Below are 18,726 nucleotides of genomic sequence, written 5' to 3'. Positions count from 1 at the left end.
TGTAAGTTATGTCAGAGTGTGTCCTGCCTATATTCTCCTCTGCGTTTTACAGGACGTGTCTTATATTTAGGTGTTTAGTCCATTTTGAGTTTATTTTTGTGTATGATGTTAGGGAGTGTTCTAATTTCCTTCTTATATATGTAGCTGTTGAGTTTTCTCAGCACCACTTATTGAAGGGGCTGTCTTTTCTCCTTTGTATAGTCTTGCCTCCTTTATCCTAGATTAATTGACCACAGGTACGTATATTTCTCTCTGGACTTTCTGTCTTGTTCCATTGATCATTCAGTATATTTCTGTTTTTGTGCTAGTACTATGTTTTGATTACTGAAGCTTGCAGAGTAGTCTGCAGTCAGGGTACCTGATTCTGTTGGCTCTTGCTTTTCTTTCTCAAGATTGCCTTGTCTATTTGGGGTCTTTTGTTTCCATACACACTGTAAAATTTTTTGTTCTAGTTGTGTGAAAAGTGCCATTGGTAATTCGATAGAAATTGCACTGAATCTGTAGATTGCTTTGGATACTATAGTTATTCTGACAGTTACACAGTTATAATGTCACTTTCATTTCTGTATTTATTTCAGTTTCCTCTCTTTCCTCCTTAGTTTAGGTAAGGGTTTATTGATATTGTTTGTTTCTTTCAGGAAATGAACTGATAGATCTTGCATATGAGCACTGGGCAGTCTGGCACACCAAGCCTCTGTGCACATGGGCAATGTGTTTAGAGGTGTCACTTAGCAACGATCATTCTGGGATGAAAGATTCCAAACCGTTGAGCTTCCCAACTGGGAGGTTGTGGCGGGACCACTCTGACTTATCTGTAGCACTTGTGTTGGGTTTAGGGGACTGTGAAGAGCCGAGGGAGAGGTGAGGTGTGTTCGGAGTCCGTAGGCTCTGCAATGAAGAAGATTTTTGGCTTCGGGAGTAAGAAGGGTGTGTCGCCCTTTGGCTCCTCCATCAACCCGGTGAGAGACAGCGGTCATGGAATCAACTTCCAGCCCGGGTACCACATCCGAGACAAAGACCTCAGAAAGATCCACAAAGCTGCCACTGTGGGCAACGTAGCCAAAGTGGAGCATGTTCTGTTGTTTGGAAAAAATGGCCTGAACGACAGGGACAAGATGAACAGGTAAGCGGGGTGGAAGGGCCTGGCAGAGATCCCCTCCTGTGAGTTTCCCCTCCAAGGCTCCTGGATACCTTCCTGGGATCCAGCCCCCTGCAGACTTTATAGGCGGCAAAAAGCCCTAGCTGGTTTTGGACTCACTTATAATTCCCCTTATAGAGCTTTCCTGATAGTTTTGAAGTCATTTAACTGAATGTCGGTAATCACAGAAATGAAATGAAACATGAATAGCGTCTGTTTTTCCTTTCTTCCTCCTACTTTTTATTTGCATGGGTTAGCATGATGTACTCATGAGTAAAACCTCTCAAGTTATATAGCCTTCAAGAAATCTCCTGAGCCGCCTGGCTCTCACATTTTTTCTCATGTGATTTATGAAAGCACTTCTTCATGGATCGCCTATTGTGGATCATGGCAGTGGACAGATTTCTGATGTTGTCAATATCTTATTTTGAATGTATACATTTTTTATACCATAAGGTTATATATTACAGAAAACTGCATAGTGAGCAAAATAATTCCCATGCCAGATCAACTTCTGGATTAAAAATCCTTCAGATACAATTCAATATCCATTTTATGTCAGCATACACTTAGGTATATGTGTTCTTTGCTGAGGGACCTTAGAAGACAGCTTTGAAGTAGGCAGCTGGCTGTGTCCTTGAATAGGAAGGCATGTTCTTAGGATGTATGGTCTTTCTATATTTAAACCAAATCAGTATTTCATGGTTTTAAAGATTTTGGGTTACATATGCTGCCTTTAATTGTTGTGGTGAAATTAAAAGTTTTGTATAGTAGAGGAAGATTTGCCTTTCTAGATATCAAAATGTGCTATAAGTGCCCACAAAGTGTTCATTTATTAACAACTGAAAAGATGGATAAATGAATGGAACAGAATGCCCAAACACCCAAATGTATGTAAAACTTTACAATTTGAAAATGATGACCTTTCCTGTGAGAAATGATAAACTGTGTGTAGATGGTGGAGAAATAACCTGGTAAAAGAGAAAAGTAACTCAATTTTTATCTCACCAAAAAGTTGCAGATAGAGTATGGATCAAACATTTCAAACATGCACAGTGAGAAAAGTACCAGAGTAAAACTCAGATTCCTATTTATACATTTTTTATCTGCTGACAGAGACCTTCTGTTTTTTCTATTTCTGCTGTTTCTTAACCTTAATTTTTTTTAATTGGAGAATAATTGCTTTACAATGTTGTGTTGTTTCCTGCTGTATAACATCATAAATCAGTTGTAAGTATACATATATCCCCTTCCTTGTGAGCATCCCTCCCACCCCAAAGACCTTTCTAAGAATGATTTCAAAAGTAAGAATTCTGGAGTTTCCTGGATTTCGGCACGAAAAAGAAAAGAAATCTGGATATTGATTTAACATTTTAACAACACAAAAAATTTAAAACTCTCTGTAGATCAAGCTGTCTATAGGCAAGTTGGATAGCAGACAGGGCTTATCTTTTTGGCACTAATAGGAATGTGGCACAGACAAAAATGATTTCTCACTTTCAATTTTTTTTAGAATTTTTTTTGAGGATTGATATTTTCTGACAACTTTCAGCCTTTTCAGAAGTCAAGGGAATCTAGGGAGTTCCTTGGTCGTCCAGTGGTTAAGACTCACTGCTGTGGGCCCAGGGTTCGATACCTGGTGGGGGAACTAAAATCCTGCCAGCTACCGGGATGTATTGTACAACATGGGAATATAGCAAATATCCTATAATAACTTTAAATGGAGTATGACCTATAAAAATTGTGAATCACTATGTTGTGTACCTGTAATATAGAATAATATATAATATGCATCATCTGTACTTTAATTAAAAAGAAGCAACGTTAGAGAGAAAGACCTTATGGTAATTAGATCAACAGGAAAACTGAGAAATGTGCAAACAAAAATGCTACCAATTATAGTTGCACAGACATTGTGAATTATACATTTCATTCCAATGTCAGAGACGTTAAAATGTCAGAAAATGAACATATTAGAATCGTTGAAGTACAGTGTTGTCTCTAATCCTCAAAATGTGTCTGCAGAGGAGGTGTGATATCCTTTGACTTCACTGAGATGTTGTCCTTGTAAAATAGTAGTAATAGTAATAATTAAGATTATATCACCTAACAGTTACTGAGCTGTTACCTGTGCCAGGAACGGTTCTAAACCCTTTGCACGGATCTCACTGAAGCATCGCAGTGCTGTCCCGTGAGAAAACTACTTCTCTCTCTCCACCCGTGAGAAAACTACTTCTCTCTCTCCATGTTGTTGATGAGGAAATTGAGGCACAGAGAGGCTGAGCGACAGCCAAGTGACAGAGTGAAAGTCAAATTCAAACCCAAGTTGAGCTGAATCTCAAGGTCATGGTCATTCAATTCAAGTAGACTGTTCTTTCATTACTGTGTTAAGAAGAGCTAATGCTAATATATAATGTTCTTTCTCCAGAAGGAAACGAAATATTTGTTTTAGAGCGATAGGAATAGCATGCTGCTGAGTGTCTCAATCACAGGAACAATTGTTTGTTTTGAAACAGTAACACTACAGTTTCCCGAAAACTCTTCTTGCTTTCATAGGACTGCGCTCCACTTGGCCTGTGCCAGTGGCCATTCAGCGGTGGTCACTCTGCTCCTGGAGAGAAAATGCCTGCTTAACCTCTGTGACAGTGAAAACAGGACCGCGCTGATGAAGGTATGGGGCAGCGAACCGTGTCCACACGAGGTGGATGTGATTTAAGTACTGAGAGTAAAATGAATTCATCTCATTTAGATATAGCAAACCGGTGAAGCTTGTGGACCGTTTACTTTGCATTCCTAGAATTTACACTCTGTTTCTTGGCACAACACTGACAGGCAGTAGAATGCCAAGAAGAGGAGTGTGCGACTCTTCTGCTGGAGCATGGTGCCGACCCAAATGTCGTGGATGTCAGTGGGAACACCGCTCTTCACTATGCTGTCTTTTGCCAGAATATATCACTCGCAGCAAAGCTGCTTTCCTGTGACGCCAATATAGAAGCCAGGAACAAGGTATATCTCAACCAACTTTATTTACAAAATATTTGCAAAGCATTTTTTAAACTAGAAGTGTTTTATTTCTAACTATGTAAATAGGTAAACTGAATAGTGTCCAGCAAGCCCTGTTACCATGGAAACAACTCCAAAGCTGCTGCAGGGGCTGGGGAAAATGTTGGAGCCCACAGAGAGGGCAAAGCTGTGTCTCCCAGCCAGCCGTCTACCCCAGAAGGAAGATTTCCCATCGGAACATGCCCGGGAGTGGGTGGTAGGCTCAGAGCCCACAAATGATGAAGGCCTGGGGGGAGTGAAGCAATGTGAGGAGTGGCTGCTTCTAGGGGCTCAGGGAATGGGTGGGTGCCCCTTTGGGTGGGTGGGAGGAGAAAGGAGACCCAGTGCCCATGAGGGGGAGCAGGGTGAGTGCAAGTGGGCCTGGGAGGCAGCAGGCCTGGAGCCCTGAGCCCTCCAGGACCCCGGTTCTGAGATCCGGCCAAGAGGGTCAGGTCATGTTTGACTCCAAGCAAGGGTGTTCACTTGTGCTGGTGACCGCTTGGTTCGCGATGTACACCTCAGGGTCTCCCGCGCTCAGTCCCGGGGAGCTGCTTGGTGGGGCTGCATCTGTGCGTGTGGAGCTGGTGATGGCGAAGCCGCCCCTCCTGCTCTTTCTCCAGGACACATGTGACGTCCTGCAGCTGCAGCCCCGCCAGGAACGCCCTCCGCTCTCACAGGTGGGCTCAGTTTTCCGTGTTTGGAAGCTGCAGCCTTCCCTGAGTGAAAGTATTTTGAAAGAACCAAATTGTCTAAGGTTTCACTTTATACATATTTCTAAAGAAGTATTAGAGAGCAAAGCGTTCATTCATGTGTTTATGGCAGATATTTGTGGTAACACTGCACTTGTTAAAGGCAGAACTTTTTCCAAATATATTCCCCCACTCAAGTTGGGTTTTTTTCCCCTAATTAGTCTAAAGTAACACAGTGAAACAAAATTTCCCTCTGAAGTAGACTTTGTCTTAAAATTAAAACATAACAGAAGCGTTTTACAACATAGTAGAAATCTTGCTGCTGTTAACAAATTCCCATTTTATGAAAAATGATTTATATAAACATGATTTCTCTCTCGTAGCCCAAGTCTTAAGAGGGTAAAAGGAAAGGAAAAGGAGCAAGCAAGTGAAAAATGCAAGTGAAGTTGGAATTTTGGCAATTGGGAAATACCAAGAAGAGGATTTATTTATTTTAATATTTATTTATTTGGCTGTGCTGGGCTTAGTTTCAGCATGCAGGATCTAGTTTCCTCACCAGGGCTCGAACCCAGGCCCCCATGCCTGGGAGCACTGAGACCCAGCCACTGCACCACCACGGAATCCCGAGGTTTTAGTTTTTGCTTTTTATTCCCTTCAGTTTATATATTTCTGTAAGGTGCTTTTCAGTTTTCAGGTATAATAGCTGTTATTTTAAGAAAGAGAGTGAGTGAATTGTAAATTCGCCTAGATACCAGTTTTAGGAAGACTCTGAGGAAATCAGACTGGCAGTGAACAGGTGGCAATTAAGTGGGAAATAAGAGAGAAGAACAAATAATTAACTAACATCTTATCCTATTCTGGCAGAAACAGCCATTTAGATAAGAGTCTAGAGTCTGCTCTCCAATCTAGAATGTCTTGATGGAAAGTAAGGGGTCTATAAATAATGAGATCAGGTTGCCTTTTGAGTTTACCAGTCCCTGTTCTAACCCTGTTTACTGAAGAAAATGAAAGAATTTCCAGTTTTGATGACTCTTACCTCTTACACTTTTCTTTTTTTTCAAATCCTCAAGTAATAGAAGGAATTGGCCTTGTGGGTAAGAGAGATGAGACTGGTGTGGTTATTGCACTTATTCTTGCTAGATTGTGCTGGTGAACTGCAATCACTTGGGAAAACGTATTTAAAAAAATTTATAAGCCTAGGCTGTTCTCTGAAGATTTTGGCTGAATAGATCAAGGAAGGCTTGGACGTATGTATTTAGAATTATTTCCTTGAGATTCTGATACAGTCCTTGATGAAAAACTATGGAGTGAATAAGTGTAATTTCTAAATGCACCTATCTGAAAGAAGAGTAATCTCTAAAGAGTTGGAGTTTGATAAATGCTAGGTACTTCCATCAGCTCCCTCCTTTCCAACAATATTAGCCTTGACTTTTTCTCTGCCCCTGTGATTGAGAAGTTAAAATATTATTGGAAATATCTATTGGCTTGAACAATAACTCCTTTTCCTTCCAACCACTAATCATTCAGTGGCACTCCAGAAGTCTTTAGAGATTTGCTCATGGCGAAGTCACTTCATCTGTAGAGTCTGAGCCTTTAAGGATTTTGCAGCTTCTCTTATGATCACTAGGTCATTAGGTCAACGGATGTTTGTTAGCAACAGGATTTTCCTGACTGCGGTAATAATAACTCATGAGCCTTTTTTGGTGTCATCTGCAGGACAGACTCTTGCAGTGTGTCTGTTAGATTTGCTGACCCCTGGCATAAGCAGATGAGAGCTTTAAAATCCATGAAGTTAGTAACAGTACAGATGGGAACTGTTTTAATAATTTAGTTTCAGCAGTCTTAGGACCTCATTATCCATTTGATTAACAATCTAGAGGAATTCTGGAGACAGATTGTAGTTTCAGCAGGCAGTGGAAACATTCTTAATGTGTGAGTTATGAGCCTTTTTAAAAGAATTCATTTTTAATTGAGTTATGAGTCTTAATAGCCATATTTATTACATATTGGGACCCATGTTTTTTGTGAAACATATGATGCTAAAGAAAGGAAAGGTTTCACATACAAGTATTTGCTTTATATCCACCTGTTTGGAAACAGTCAACATGAAACCACAAGTGGGCCGTAGACCAGACGTGGCCCTTGGGTATGTTTTGTTTAGTTGACACACTGAGTCAGCATTTAAAATTTAGGAGACACATGCAGAAGTCTGCAGTTCAGGCTTCTCCAAAAACCAAATCTGGTCCCCCTTGCCCATCCTACTCTTTGGTCAGCGTGCAGGGCCACCCCTTCGATTATGGGGCATGTGTTCTTGGGTTTACTGGCCTCACCTGGCTTTTTCACTTACTCAGTTCACCAGCTTTTCCTCCATAAGCATTTGAGTTTCCAAGTTTTGTTTTATAGTTTATTTTGATAAATATTTCAAGGTTTTAAAGACAATCTAAGTAGTCATCGATTTCATATTTTGAAAGGATCTCTTAAGAATGGGATTGAATTTTTCGAATTAGAATTTTTAAGTTGATTGTGGTGGTTTCACACTGAATAATTCTCAGAAACACACAAGATTATGAGAGAGAGAGCAGGGAGAGCTTACAGAAGAGCAACTCCCCAAGAAAATGCTGAGCGTATTTTTATTGGTAACTTATCTTGTAATCTTTAACTAAGAGCAGTAAAGCAAGATAAAGACCAGAATTTGGGGATTCTGGAAGCTTCCTCCTGGAGGTCTGGAGGTAATCACATGAGAGTCATCAAGAAAAGTCTTTGAATATAAGGTGGGGTGGGGTCATTTTGCATGCAGATGGCATCTGGCTAATGCTGACCTGTCTTAGGGGGGGTGAGTCCGAGAAGAACAAGCAAGGAGGAGAGAATGAGTAAGATTAAATTCCAGGAGACATTTCTGAGAAAGCAGTAAAACATGGTTCCAACATTTGGGTTTTGTTTTTTTTTTTTTAAATATGGAACGCTTCACAAATTTGCATGTCATCTTTGCGCAGGGGCCATGCTAATCTTCTCTGTATTGTTCCAATTTTAGTGTATGTGCTGCCAAAGTGAGCACCACATTTGGTTTTTTGAAAGAAAAAGAAAAGTTTTCTGTCCGCATGTTCATATAGACAATAATATTCCCACTGGACTGTCTGTAAACCTTATGAGTTTACTCATGGTCATCCTTGGATAGGTTATGCATGCTACAGTTCAGTTCACTTCAGTCGCTCAGTCGTGTCTGCCTCTTTGCGAGCCCATGAATCGCAGCACGCCAGGCCTCCCTGTCCATCACCAACTCCCGGAGTTCACTCAGACTCAGGTCCATCGAGTCAGTGAAGCCATCCAGCCATCTCATCCTCTGTCATCCGCTCCTCCTGCCCCCAATCCCTCCCAGCATCAGAGTCTTTTCCAATGAGTCAACTCTTCGCATGAGGTGGCCAAAGTACTGTACTTTCAGCTCTAGCATCATTCCTTCCCAAGAAATCCCAGGGCTGATCTCCTTCAGAATGGACTGGTTGGATCTCCTTGTAGTCCAAGGGACTCTCAAGAGTCTTCTCCAACACCACAGTTCAAAAGCATCAATTCTTCGGCGCTCAGCCTTCTTCACAGTCCAACTCTCACATCCATACATGACCACAGGTAAAACCATAGCCTTGACTAGACGGACCTTAGTCGGCAAAGTAATGTCTCTGCTTTTGAATATGCTATCTAGGTTGGTCATAACTTTTCTTCCAAGGAGTAAGCGTCTTTTAATTTCATGGCTGCAACCACCATCTGCAGTAATTTTGGAGCCCCCCAAAATAAAGTCTGACACCCTTTCCACTGTTTCCCCATTTATTTCCCATGAAGTGATGGGACTGGATGCCATGATCTTCGTTTTCTGAATGTTGAGCTTTAGGCCAACTTTTTCACTCTCCACTTTCACTTTCATCAATAGGCTTTTTAGTTCCTCTTCACTTTCTGCCATAAGGGTGGTGTCATCTGCATATCTGAGGTTATTGATATTTCTCCCGGCAATCTTGATTCCAGCTTGTGCTTCTTCCAGTCCAGCGTTTCTCATGATGTACTCTGCATATAAGTTAAATGAGCAGGGTGACAATATACAGCCTTGACGTACTCCTTTTCCTATTTGGAACCAGTCTGTTGTTCCATGTCCAGTTCTAACTGTTGCTTCTTGACCTGCATGTTGGTTTCTCAAGAGGCAGTTCAAGTGATCTGGTATTCGCATCTCTTTCAGAATTTTCCACAGTTTATTGTGATCCACGGTCAAAGGCTTTGGCATAGTCAATAAAGCAGAAATAGATGTTTTTCTGGAACTCTCTTGCTTTTTCCATGATCCAGCGGATGTTGACAATTTGATCTCTGGTTCCTCTGCCTTTTCTAAAACCAGCTTGAACATCAGGAAATTCACGGTTCACGTATTGCTGAAACCTGGCTTGGAGAATTTTGAGCATTACTTTACTAGCGTGTGAGATGAGTGCAATTGTGTGGTAGTTTGAGCATTCTTTGGCATTGCCTTTCTTTGGGATTGGAATGAAAACTGACCTTTTCCAGTCCTGTGGCCACTGCTGCGTTTTCCAAAATTGCTGGCATATTGAGTACAGCGCTTTCACAGCATCATCTTTCAGGATTTGAAACAGCTCAACTGGAATTCCATCACCTCCACTAGCTTTGTTTGTAGTGATGCTTTCCAAGGCCCACTTGACTTCACATTCCAGGATGTCTGGCTGTAGATTAGTGATCACATCATCATGATTATCTTGGTTGTGAAGATCTTTTTTGTACAGTTCTTCTGTGTATTCTTGCCACCTCTTCTTAATATCTTCTGCTTCTGTTAGGTCCAGACCATTTCTGTCCTTTATTGAGTCCATCTTTGCATGAAATGTTCCCTTGGTATCTCTAATTTTCTTGAAGAGATCTCTAGTCTTTCCCATTCTGTTCTTTTCCTCTATTTCTTTGCATTGATCACTGAAGAAGGCTTTCTTATCTCTTCTTGCTATTCTCTGGAACTCTGCATTCAGATGCTTATATCTTTCCTTTTCTCCTTTGCTTTTCACCTCTCTTCTTTTCACAGCTATTTGTAAGGCCTCCTCAGACAGCCATTTTGCATTTTTGCATTTCTTTTCCATGGGGATGGTCTTGATCCCTGTCTCCTGTACAATGTCACGAACCTCAGTCCATAGTTCATTAGGCACTCTATCTATCAGATCTAGGCCCTTAAATCTATTTCTCTATTTCTCCACTGTATAATCATAAGGGATTTGATTCTCCAGTCAAGAATACTGGAGTGGGTTGCCATTTCCTTCTCCAGGGAATCTTCCCAACCCGGGGATCAAACCCAGGTCTCCCTCATTGGAAGCAGACGCTTAAACCTCTGAGCCACCAGGGAAGCCGCTATGCGTGCTACAGATAATATATATTTCTGCCTCAGCATTGTTCCTAAAATATGCAGGTGATTTAGTAGCTAAATGAAACCCAGACCCCCTGCATTGGGAGCTCAAGTCTTAGCCACTGGACCACTAGCGAAGGCCCAGAGGGGGAGCATATTAAAGAGAAAGAAGGTGGACAGGGGGATGAGGAGGGGGCTCCCTTTTATTTACCTTCTGAGTTATATGTTTCAGTTCAGAGAATCTATTGCACGATTTTAATTTCAGTTTAAAAATAGGTTAACTGTGTACATTAGAAATGGTTTTCCCTGTTTCACAGGATAACCTCACACCGCTGTTACTTGCTATAATTGAAAAGAGAGAACAAATGGTGGAGTTTTTAGTAAAAAAAGGAGCAAATACACATGCGGTTGGTAACTTGAAAAGGTACAGTTGTTCTTTTTCTTTTTAAAAACCTTAGTGCTGTTCTAGGGTGGTAATACCAAGATTAAATGAATAAGAGGATTTGTTTGTGATCAACACATCATCACTTAGGTAGAAAATCAATTTTTATGACTGGGAATTATGAACAACAGTATATAGCAGTAATATATAGCAGGATTCCTATTCCTTTATAATATTGACTAATGTCATATGCAACCTGTCTTTTTTGTTTTTTGGTCCATCTTATAGTAGCTGAGGGATTTCATATTAGTTTTATTAGCTTTTTAAAATATTGATTCTGCTTTTTAGTTTACCTTATGACAGTATTGAATTTCTTAATTCTTTTAAATAATTCTTTAACCTCTACTTTGTATATATATATATTTTTTAAAGATGCATACCACACATAAAGGACTTGATTTTGTCTTTTGGATAACTCTTTGCATTAAATTACTTTCTTTGAAGAATGCTGATATTATTAGTTTGCAAAAGAGTCAGATACAACTTAACAACTAAACAATAACAGCAACGAAAAAGTCATTATTAATCACTGTCACCAGATCCTATGGGCTCATCAGTTTTTATCCTTTTTCATTTCTAGTACATTTTGATGTTTTCATTTTTAATGCAACTAGAAGGAAGAAAGACAGCTTTAATTGGATAAACAGTTCCTTTAACAAAGACAAGTCAGAGGTAGATGGTACAGATGAAAATGATGGGCTTTAGATTCAGACTGGGTTCAATTCCTAGCTTTCCTGCCTGTTAGGGGTATGACCCTAACATTACTTATCATTGGGCATGTTACTTACCATCAGCAAAGAAGTTTCCTGATACAAAAGGCGAATAGTAATGCATCTTTCAAAGTTGGCTATGTGTAAGAAAGATTTTATATATAGGTTTTTCATTTAGTGCCTAGCGCATGCTTGTCAACATCATTAACTGCTACCATAACTGTTTTTATTCCCATTATTGTTAATATTTTTGTTTTAAACCTGCAAGTAGCCTTTCCTTAACCCAACTCCAGCTGACTTTGAAGCCTAATATGTCAGACTAAGGAGGAAATGGGGAATTCATCCCTTAAATAGTCACCTGGCTCAGATAAGTGACCTCAACATTGTTTTTTGTCCATCAAGGACTTTATTATTAAAAAAAAAAAACACATTTATTTATTTATTTATTTGGCTGTGTGGGGTCCTAATTGTGGGGACTCTTAGTCACAGCATGTGGGATCAAGTTCCCTGACCAGAGGTGGAACCTGGGCCCCCTGTGTTGGTAACTTGGAGTCTTAGCCACTGGCCCACGAGGGAAGTCCCCATCAGGGAGTTTTGAAATAGTAACTGCTTCTGCGTGCCATCCCAGTGGGACAGGAGGCCTCTTTTCCATCCCTTCATTTTAACCTTGGAGGTAATTTACAAAGATGAACACGAGCCTGTAAATTGTCAGTTCTCCATGGAAAGGCAAGATGTTAACTTGGTAAAGCGTATCAAATTAGTTGTTTAAGTAAGTTAAACTCAACTTCCTGAGGCTGAAGTCATCTCTCTGTTGTTTTAGAACAGCCCTCATGCTTGCTGTCAATTATGGATTAGCAAATGTAGTTGGTCTTCTTCTTCAGCAAGGTGTTGACATCTTTTCTCAAGATGTTTTTGGATGGACTGCAGAAGACTATGCTATTATTAGTGGCTTTAATATGTAAGTGTTCCCATTAAAACGCCAGTTATCACTAAACTGCAGCCAAAAATAATTTTAACTGTTACTAATACCTGACCAGTGAGAGCTCCAGTTTGGTGCAGGCAGTGTGGGAATGGGGGTGAGATGTTCCCCCTCATCAGCTGAAAGCCAAGCAAAGGCCGATTAGTTACATGTGGCCGTGGGTTCGGGATTCTTTATCTCAGGACATGTAGACCTTGACCTTAGAGAGCCTAACATTAGCCATTTCACTCCCAGTGTAACCTCTCTGTATGGGGTTCAAATAGTGTCACAGTTGTGATATTTCTAACTAGTTATTTGGGTCCTGAAATATTCAGTTCAGCAGCAAATCCTCTGTTTTCCCTTGAGGACTTGCCTCTCTATATGCTGCTCCTGCTTGAATTTTCCAAGAACCCCGTGGATTCCCTAAGATCAACGAAACGGTCCTCTTCCACACGTCATTTGGAGGGAAAAAAATAATTCATTCTCATCATTCTGTTGCTTGTATTGATTCTACTGCTGTAGCACTGCTACTACAACTAGTCTTGACAGGGTTTCCTTGGCAGCTGGATCTGGAGTCTGGATGTGGCTCTATAAAGACCTTTAATAAAATCATTTTGAAAGAAAAAAAAAAACTCGTCCTTCAGTTGGCTTACAATTGACCTTTACTCCCAGGCTGCCCCTGCGGGTCCAGCTTCCCCAGTCTTCATGGTGATGCACACATCAACTTCAGAGTCACAGCTTCTTTGTTCTCATGTGTATGCTTGTAGCTCAAGTCACTGTTGCAAAGCACCAGCACCCAGTTCTGGCAGCTGGGCCTCCTAGCTTCCCCCCCACACTCAGAAGCCTTATGTGGAGCCCACGTGTAAGCCTAGATCTTCACGATGAGGTGCGGTTGAGGCTCTTATTTATGTTTTCTGCTAGCAGATTTCAGTGGGGACCATTTTAGGCTGTTGGAGAGGTTCAAATCCTCCTGCAGGGATTGAGCAGACTTCCTTTTCTCTTTGGTTTCTAGACCTGAACCTCAAGGCGGCTTTCTGTCCTGTGGGGGCACCTTTTCTTAGGTCATAGGCTTCCCGTCATCCTTCCTAGGGTAGTGGGTGCTGGCTTGCCTCAGATTCCTAAATTACAGTTGGCACTTCGTGGGATCTGTTTCCTGTAATAATGAAAATCTTCCAAAGGATTTATATCTGCCTCCACCTTAAATGTTTTCAGAGTCTGCCTCATAAGGAACCCATTCACCAGAAATCCCTAAGTCTCAAGTAAGATAGTTGAATTCAGAGAGGTAAGCCCTGTCTAGGACTTGCCAGTATCTACTGTAGGAGTAGGAATATATCTTCCAAGTGAATTGGAGACGATCATGGAGATTAAGCATCATTGTCAGAAGGATCTGCTGGTTCAGAGTTTGAGTAGGTAGAGAAGGAAGTGTAGTGGTCCAGGCCAGGTCTGGATTATGATTAGCTCTTGGTGTGATTAGCTGCAATGATGGGAGCTAATTATGTTATCTAATGTAGTGAGTTCATATTTTATAAATAAATTAAGGTACACATTATATAAGAGCTGAGATTCCCTAAATTACAGACCACAAAGAATAGCTAATCACCAGAATTAATAACAGTTTCGTGCAACCCTTGAATGTTAAACGTATGAAAAAAACATATTGGGTTTTACTTGGAATTCCAAAGTAGTTCCAGCAATAAAGTTCAAGAACAAATTATTCCAATCTTTGACTGTTTCTCCAAGCATTTGGGGGGCATATTAGCTCATTAAATCTTAATCCCCTTGTGAAATAAAGCAGTAAGATCCCGGTTGTATAGAGGAAGACTTTGAAGTGAAGAGAAGCAACTTAACTAGGAGCAAAGAGCAGCTGGTTACAGAGCTAGGATTTCCAAGTTCAAGAGAGTTTTCATATGCCAGGCTAAATCTAGTTAATTAACGGAGCTATACTGCCCTCAGTTCATGACTACTTCATCTTCCTTTTCTTTCTCCTTTAAATACATGCTAAATAAAAGTTTGTAAAACTTAGAAACTTGAAATGTATGGGACAATTGAAGTTTTGATACTATCTCTGACCTTGTCTGATATGATTAAGAATTTGATAGTTGTTTTTCATATTACTGTTAAAATATTATTTATTACATTTTTAATGCATAGCATTTGCCAAATGATTTCTGAATATAAAGAAGAGAGACCTAAAACTCCTCTTGAAAATAGCAAGCCAGGTATGTCATCTGCTAAAGAGTTACTCTTGGTGATTCTACCATAGAAAAAGTAGGAGTGAGGAAGTTTCAATAATGCAAGAACTATGAAAAAGTTAGTGTAAATTGCATGTGTATTCCGGAGAAGGCAGTGGCACCCCACTCCATTACTTTTGCCTGGAAAATCCCATGGACGGAGGAGCCTGGTAGGCTGCAGTCCATGGGGTCGCTAGGAGTCAGACACGACTGAGCGACTTCACTTTCCCTTTTCACTTTCATGCATTGGAGAAGGAAATGGCAACCCACTCCAGGGTTCTTGCCTGCAGGATCCCAGGGACGAGGGAGCCTGGTAGGTTGCCGTGTATGGGGTCTCACAGAGTTGGACACAACTGAAGCGACTGAGCAGCAACTGAGCAGCAGCAGCAGCATCATGTGTATTTTATTTTTTTAATTAATTTATTAATAGTCTAGTATTCAGAATTGTTTAAGAAGTTAATTGTTGGTAGTTTAAAATCAGAGACAGTATTGTCTGAAAAGAAATTCATGTATTTAATATGGCCCTACATTAGATCTTTGTATAAATAAGAGAAAAAAATTTTAAGTTAGTATGATGTATATTTCATCTATAATCATATTATAGCAAATTAGACTTCTTATAAAAGTGAACTTTAACTTTTACAAATGGTTTACATTTAGTGAATGAACAGTTATTAGTTACTGTGTAGTGATTAGTCTCACTAAAAAAGTTACCATCATTAAAACTGGGAACTTCAATAATCCCTTCCTGGTAGGCCAAGAAATGATAAACAATAAGAACTGCAAAGCTGAGCCAGTGTGCAGCATGCCAGTGAGAGATTATTTTTGAAAGATACTTACCAATAGTACAGAAGGCAGAAAAGCAATGCCTGGTTGAGAACCAGTTATTTTGCCTATTGTACCAACAAGGTTTCTATTACCAACTTCATTCCTTATAGATCCAAAAAGAGTGAGATAGGTTAACTTCATTAGGACCAAATGTTTACTTCTGTGTTGGATAATTGTCACGACAGTATAGTTTTGAAAGAACAAGATGTTCTCTTGCCATCAGTTAAAAGATTATCATAATAGATATTCAAATAGATGAACTTGGGACTCTGCAGTTTCTAGTAAAAGCACTAAGAAGGCTTCACATTAACAAAAACAGAGTTAGGTCCCCTCCTGGTGGCGTTTAACACATTGAACAAGCTGTCTGAGGACACCTTTACCTTAGTAAACCTCTATCTAATCGAAGGGTGGCTCAGTGGTTAGTAAAGAATCTGCCTGGCAGTGCAGGAGTTATGGGTTCAATCCGTGGGTCGGGAATATCCCCTGGAAAAGGAAATGGCAACCCACTGCAGTATTCTTGCTGGGAAATCCCATGGACAGAAGAGCTTGGTGAGCTGTAGTCCATGGGGGTCACAAGAGTTGGGCGCGCCTTGGTGACGAAACATACAGTTCCATCAAAGAACTGTAGGTTGGTTTAATATGTCAGAGGAGATACAGAGATGACATAGTCTTGGTTTTCGATATGCTCAGAATAGAGTTGTCCCTGGTTACTTTCTGTATTTTTCTAAACAAAATTTTCAAAGAAAACATGCTTATTTATTTGTCCATTTGTTCACTAAACAGATAACTGTCAAATGTCTTTTATGTACTAAGCATTGTTCTGATGTCACAGAGTGCAAACATTTAAAAATCACTGCCCCTGCCCTCCAGGCGAGAGCTACCAGGACTCCTCTCCCCGTGAAGTCACTGCACGTGAGTCATCCCTCCAGCATCAGATCAAGACGACACGTGTGAAATGTTGTCCAAAAGCACCAGAGTCCATCACCCCCTCCTTCCTTCCATCCCTCCCCTTGTTCATCAGCTTCGGATCTGATGATGTATGCCTTCCAACCTGAAGAAGCATGATTTCTGTCAACATTTGCCATATAATGGGGAGGATTGATACAATGATACCCCTCACTAGTACACAGGACTGTTTGGATCATCCTGCTCTGTGTGGTTCAGATACTTTTGAGCAGTGGAAGGACATAGTCTCAAGAGATTCTTTTTAAATGTATTAGTGTATGTGTGTGTGTATATATATACATATATATATTTGAAACTTTTTTTAAAAGTTCAGCTTATGTGTACCCTACTGTCTGCTCACCACTACAAGTCTAGTCCCCATCCTCACCACCCTGTTGACCCCTTTTACCCCTTTACCCTCCCCCACCTCCCTTTGAAGAGATTATTCTTTCTAAATCTGGAATCGCTACATCTTTCATACTTCTCTTGCATCTGGAAAGAGGGCCAGGAAGACTTTGTTTCCTATGTTTTACCACGCTCTGAAGTTCAGTGCCTGTAGACCAAGCTTCCCTGTGAGAGGGCGTTTTCATCCTGAACTGAAGAGCCAGGGAAGTTGTGTTGTGTCCCAGCAAGACACCTGTTCCTCTGTTCACTGCTCCAGGCAATGGAAGTCCAGAAATCCTGTGCTGTTTAAGCGTGCTGTTGTCAGTTTATAGTGCTGATTCTATTAATGGTGTAGTATAACTTTCTGTCAGTCTTCTAGAGTTTGGTTAGGAGTATGGTCACTGTAAACAGCCCTTCTTTCTTCTTTTTTTTGTTTTGCATTTGATGATATAAAGGAGAGGAGTGAGTCTTAGGCATTAATGGCCTGCGAGTATAGTACAATCACTGTTCCCTCTAGTGTGGTCTCCAGGTGTGCTCCCTAAGGAATACTTTTAAGCAGAGCATCAGTCTTGAGGTTTTAATATTCTATACTTTTCTTTTGTTAACTTAAATGTCTTACTTTTTTTTTTAATAGTGGATGAGAATTCTGAAGAAGACTCTTTAAGCAGGTAGGATTTTATGGATGTTTTAAAATTGTATGTTTAAGTAAGGGAACACGGGGAAGAGAAACTAATGTTTGTTGAACGTTCTCCTCTGGGTTAGACACTGCATTACGTGCTTAACATTTGTGACCTCACTGAGTCATCACAGCAGCTTTGTAAAGTAGCTGTGTCCTACTTTTACTTAATTAGCCACCTGTGGTTCAGAGGTTGATGAATTGACCCGTGATTCCATGGTTAAAATGAGTTGACCTGTGATATGACAGCTGGCCTGCCTGTTTCCCATGCCCACTCTTGTGTCCCTCAGCAAAGATTGGCAAGTACCCATGTAGCATATAAACTAAAGATATAATGTAGTTCTTTGACTTGTGTCCATTTTAAGTTTTAGACATTGTGGGGAACTCCTGTACTCCCTTTAGAGTAAAGGGGAGAAGTGGGGCCTTCTCAATAAGTGTTTCCCCTACTGAAGAACCAAGAGTGCCATTTTTGATGGACACAGGTTAGTCTGTGAACCAGGGACAGACAATGGAGAAGGAGCAGCATATCCTTCCACTTTAAGTCATCAGGTTTATTCCAGTTTGGGGAAACAAAAGTTATGTCAGTCCATCAATTGGATTTTAAGGTCACCGATTAGGACTTGGTGAAATCAAATTATTTTCAGGCTCTGCCAGTATATCGGCTGTCACTCTTTGTTAAGGAAACTAAGAATGAGCCTTAACTAGATATTTCATAGATTGGGAAAGATAGAAGCAGAAACAGGTGTAACTAAAGACTGTTTTGGAGACTTCCCTTTGGTGCAGTGGTTAAGACGGTTAGTAAGACTTCTCCTTCCAATGCAGGGGGTATGGGTTCAATCCCTGGTTGGGGGAGCTAAGATCCCACATGCCTTGGGGCCAAAAAGCCAAAATACAAAACAGAACCAACATGGCAACAAATTCAATAAAGACTTTAAAAATGGTCCACGTCAAAATATGTCTTTTTTAAAAAATGTTTTCACTCATTGTTGTTGTCTGTTTTTGCTGTAAAGGTTTTCCAGCAAACCTGGTGATGGCTTATGGCTTATATCAAATGATAAAGGCTTAGATTTTGAAACCAAGGTAAAGTGTTCTGTTGTGAAATTAGTTTTTGTGCTCTGAATTTAGTTTCATGTAGCATTTACTCTTTAAAATTCAGCAGTGGTGTCCCTTTCACTGTTTTATGTTTGCAGTGGAATATTGGTCAGAGCAAACTATTTCATAAGCATATGAGTAGTTGATTTTTTTTTTTTTTTTACTTTGGTAAATACAGAAGGTGGGGTGAAGAAAAAAATGGGCTGAAAAATACATAGTG

General features: G+C 40.4%; 1 protein-coding gene and 1 non-coding gene across 2 annotated transcripts in view; one reads left to right on the top strand and one right to left on the bottom strand.

Annotated features, from left to right (window-relative positions):
• Positions 1-893: 893 nt before the first annotated feature.
• LOC128058645 (ankyrin repeat domain-containing protein 26-like) overlaps positions 894-18,726 on the top strand; it is a 103,155-nt gene continuing 85,322 nt past the window's right edge. The window contains 7 exon segments of the mRNA XM_052651138.1: positions 894-1,123; positions 3,695-3,809; positions 3,971-4,144; positions 10,558-10,664; positions 14,502-14,569; positions 17,373-17,406; positions 18,425-18,524. Of these exon segments, the coding sequence (XP_052507098.1) occupies positions 894-1,123; positions 3,695-3,809; positions 3,971-4,144; positions 10,558-10,664; positions 14,502-14,569; positions 17,373-17,406; positions 18,425-18,524 (828 nt within the window).
• Positions 7,818-7,924, bottom strand: LOC128058954 (U6 spliceosomal RNA). The gene has a single exon (XR_008200549.1). It is a non-coding gene; the product is annotated as a U6 spliceosomal RNA (small nuclear RNA).

This window comes from Budorcas taxicolor, chromosome 13 (genome assembly GCF_023091745.1).
Source record: "Budorcas taxicolor isolate Tak-1 chromosome 13, Takin1.1, whole genome shotgun sequence".
Lineage (NCBI taxonomy): Eukaryota > Metazoa > Chordata > Mammalia > Artiodactyla > Bovidae > Budorcas > Budorcas taxicolor.
Note: the sequence above shows the minus strand (reverse complement) of the source record. Positions and strands in the feature narration are given on the sequence as shown.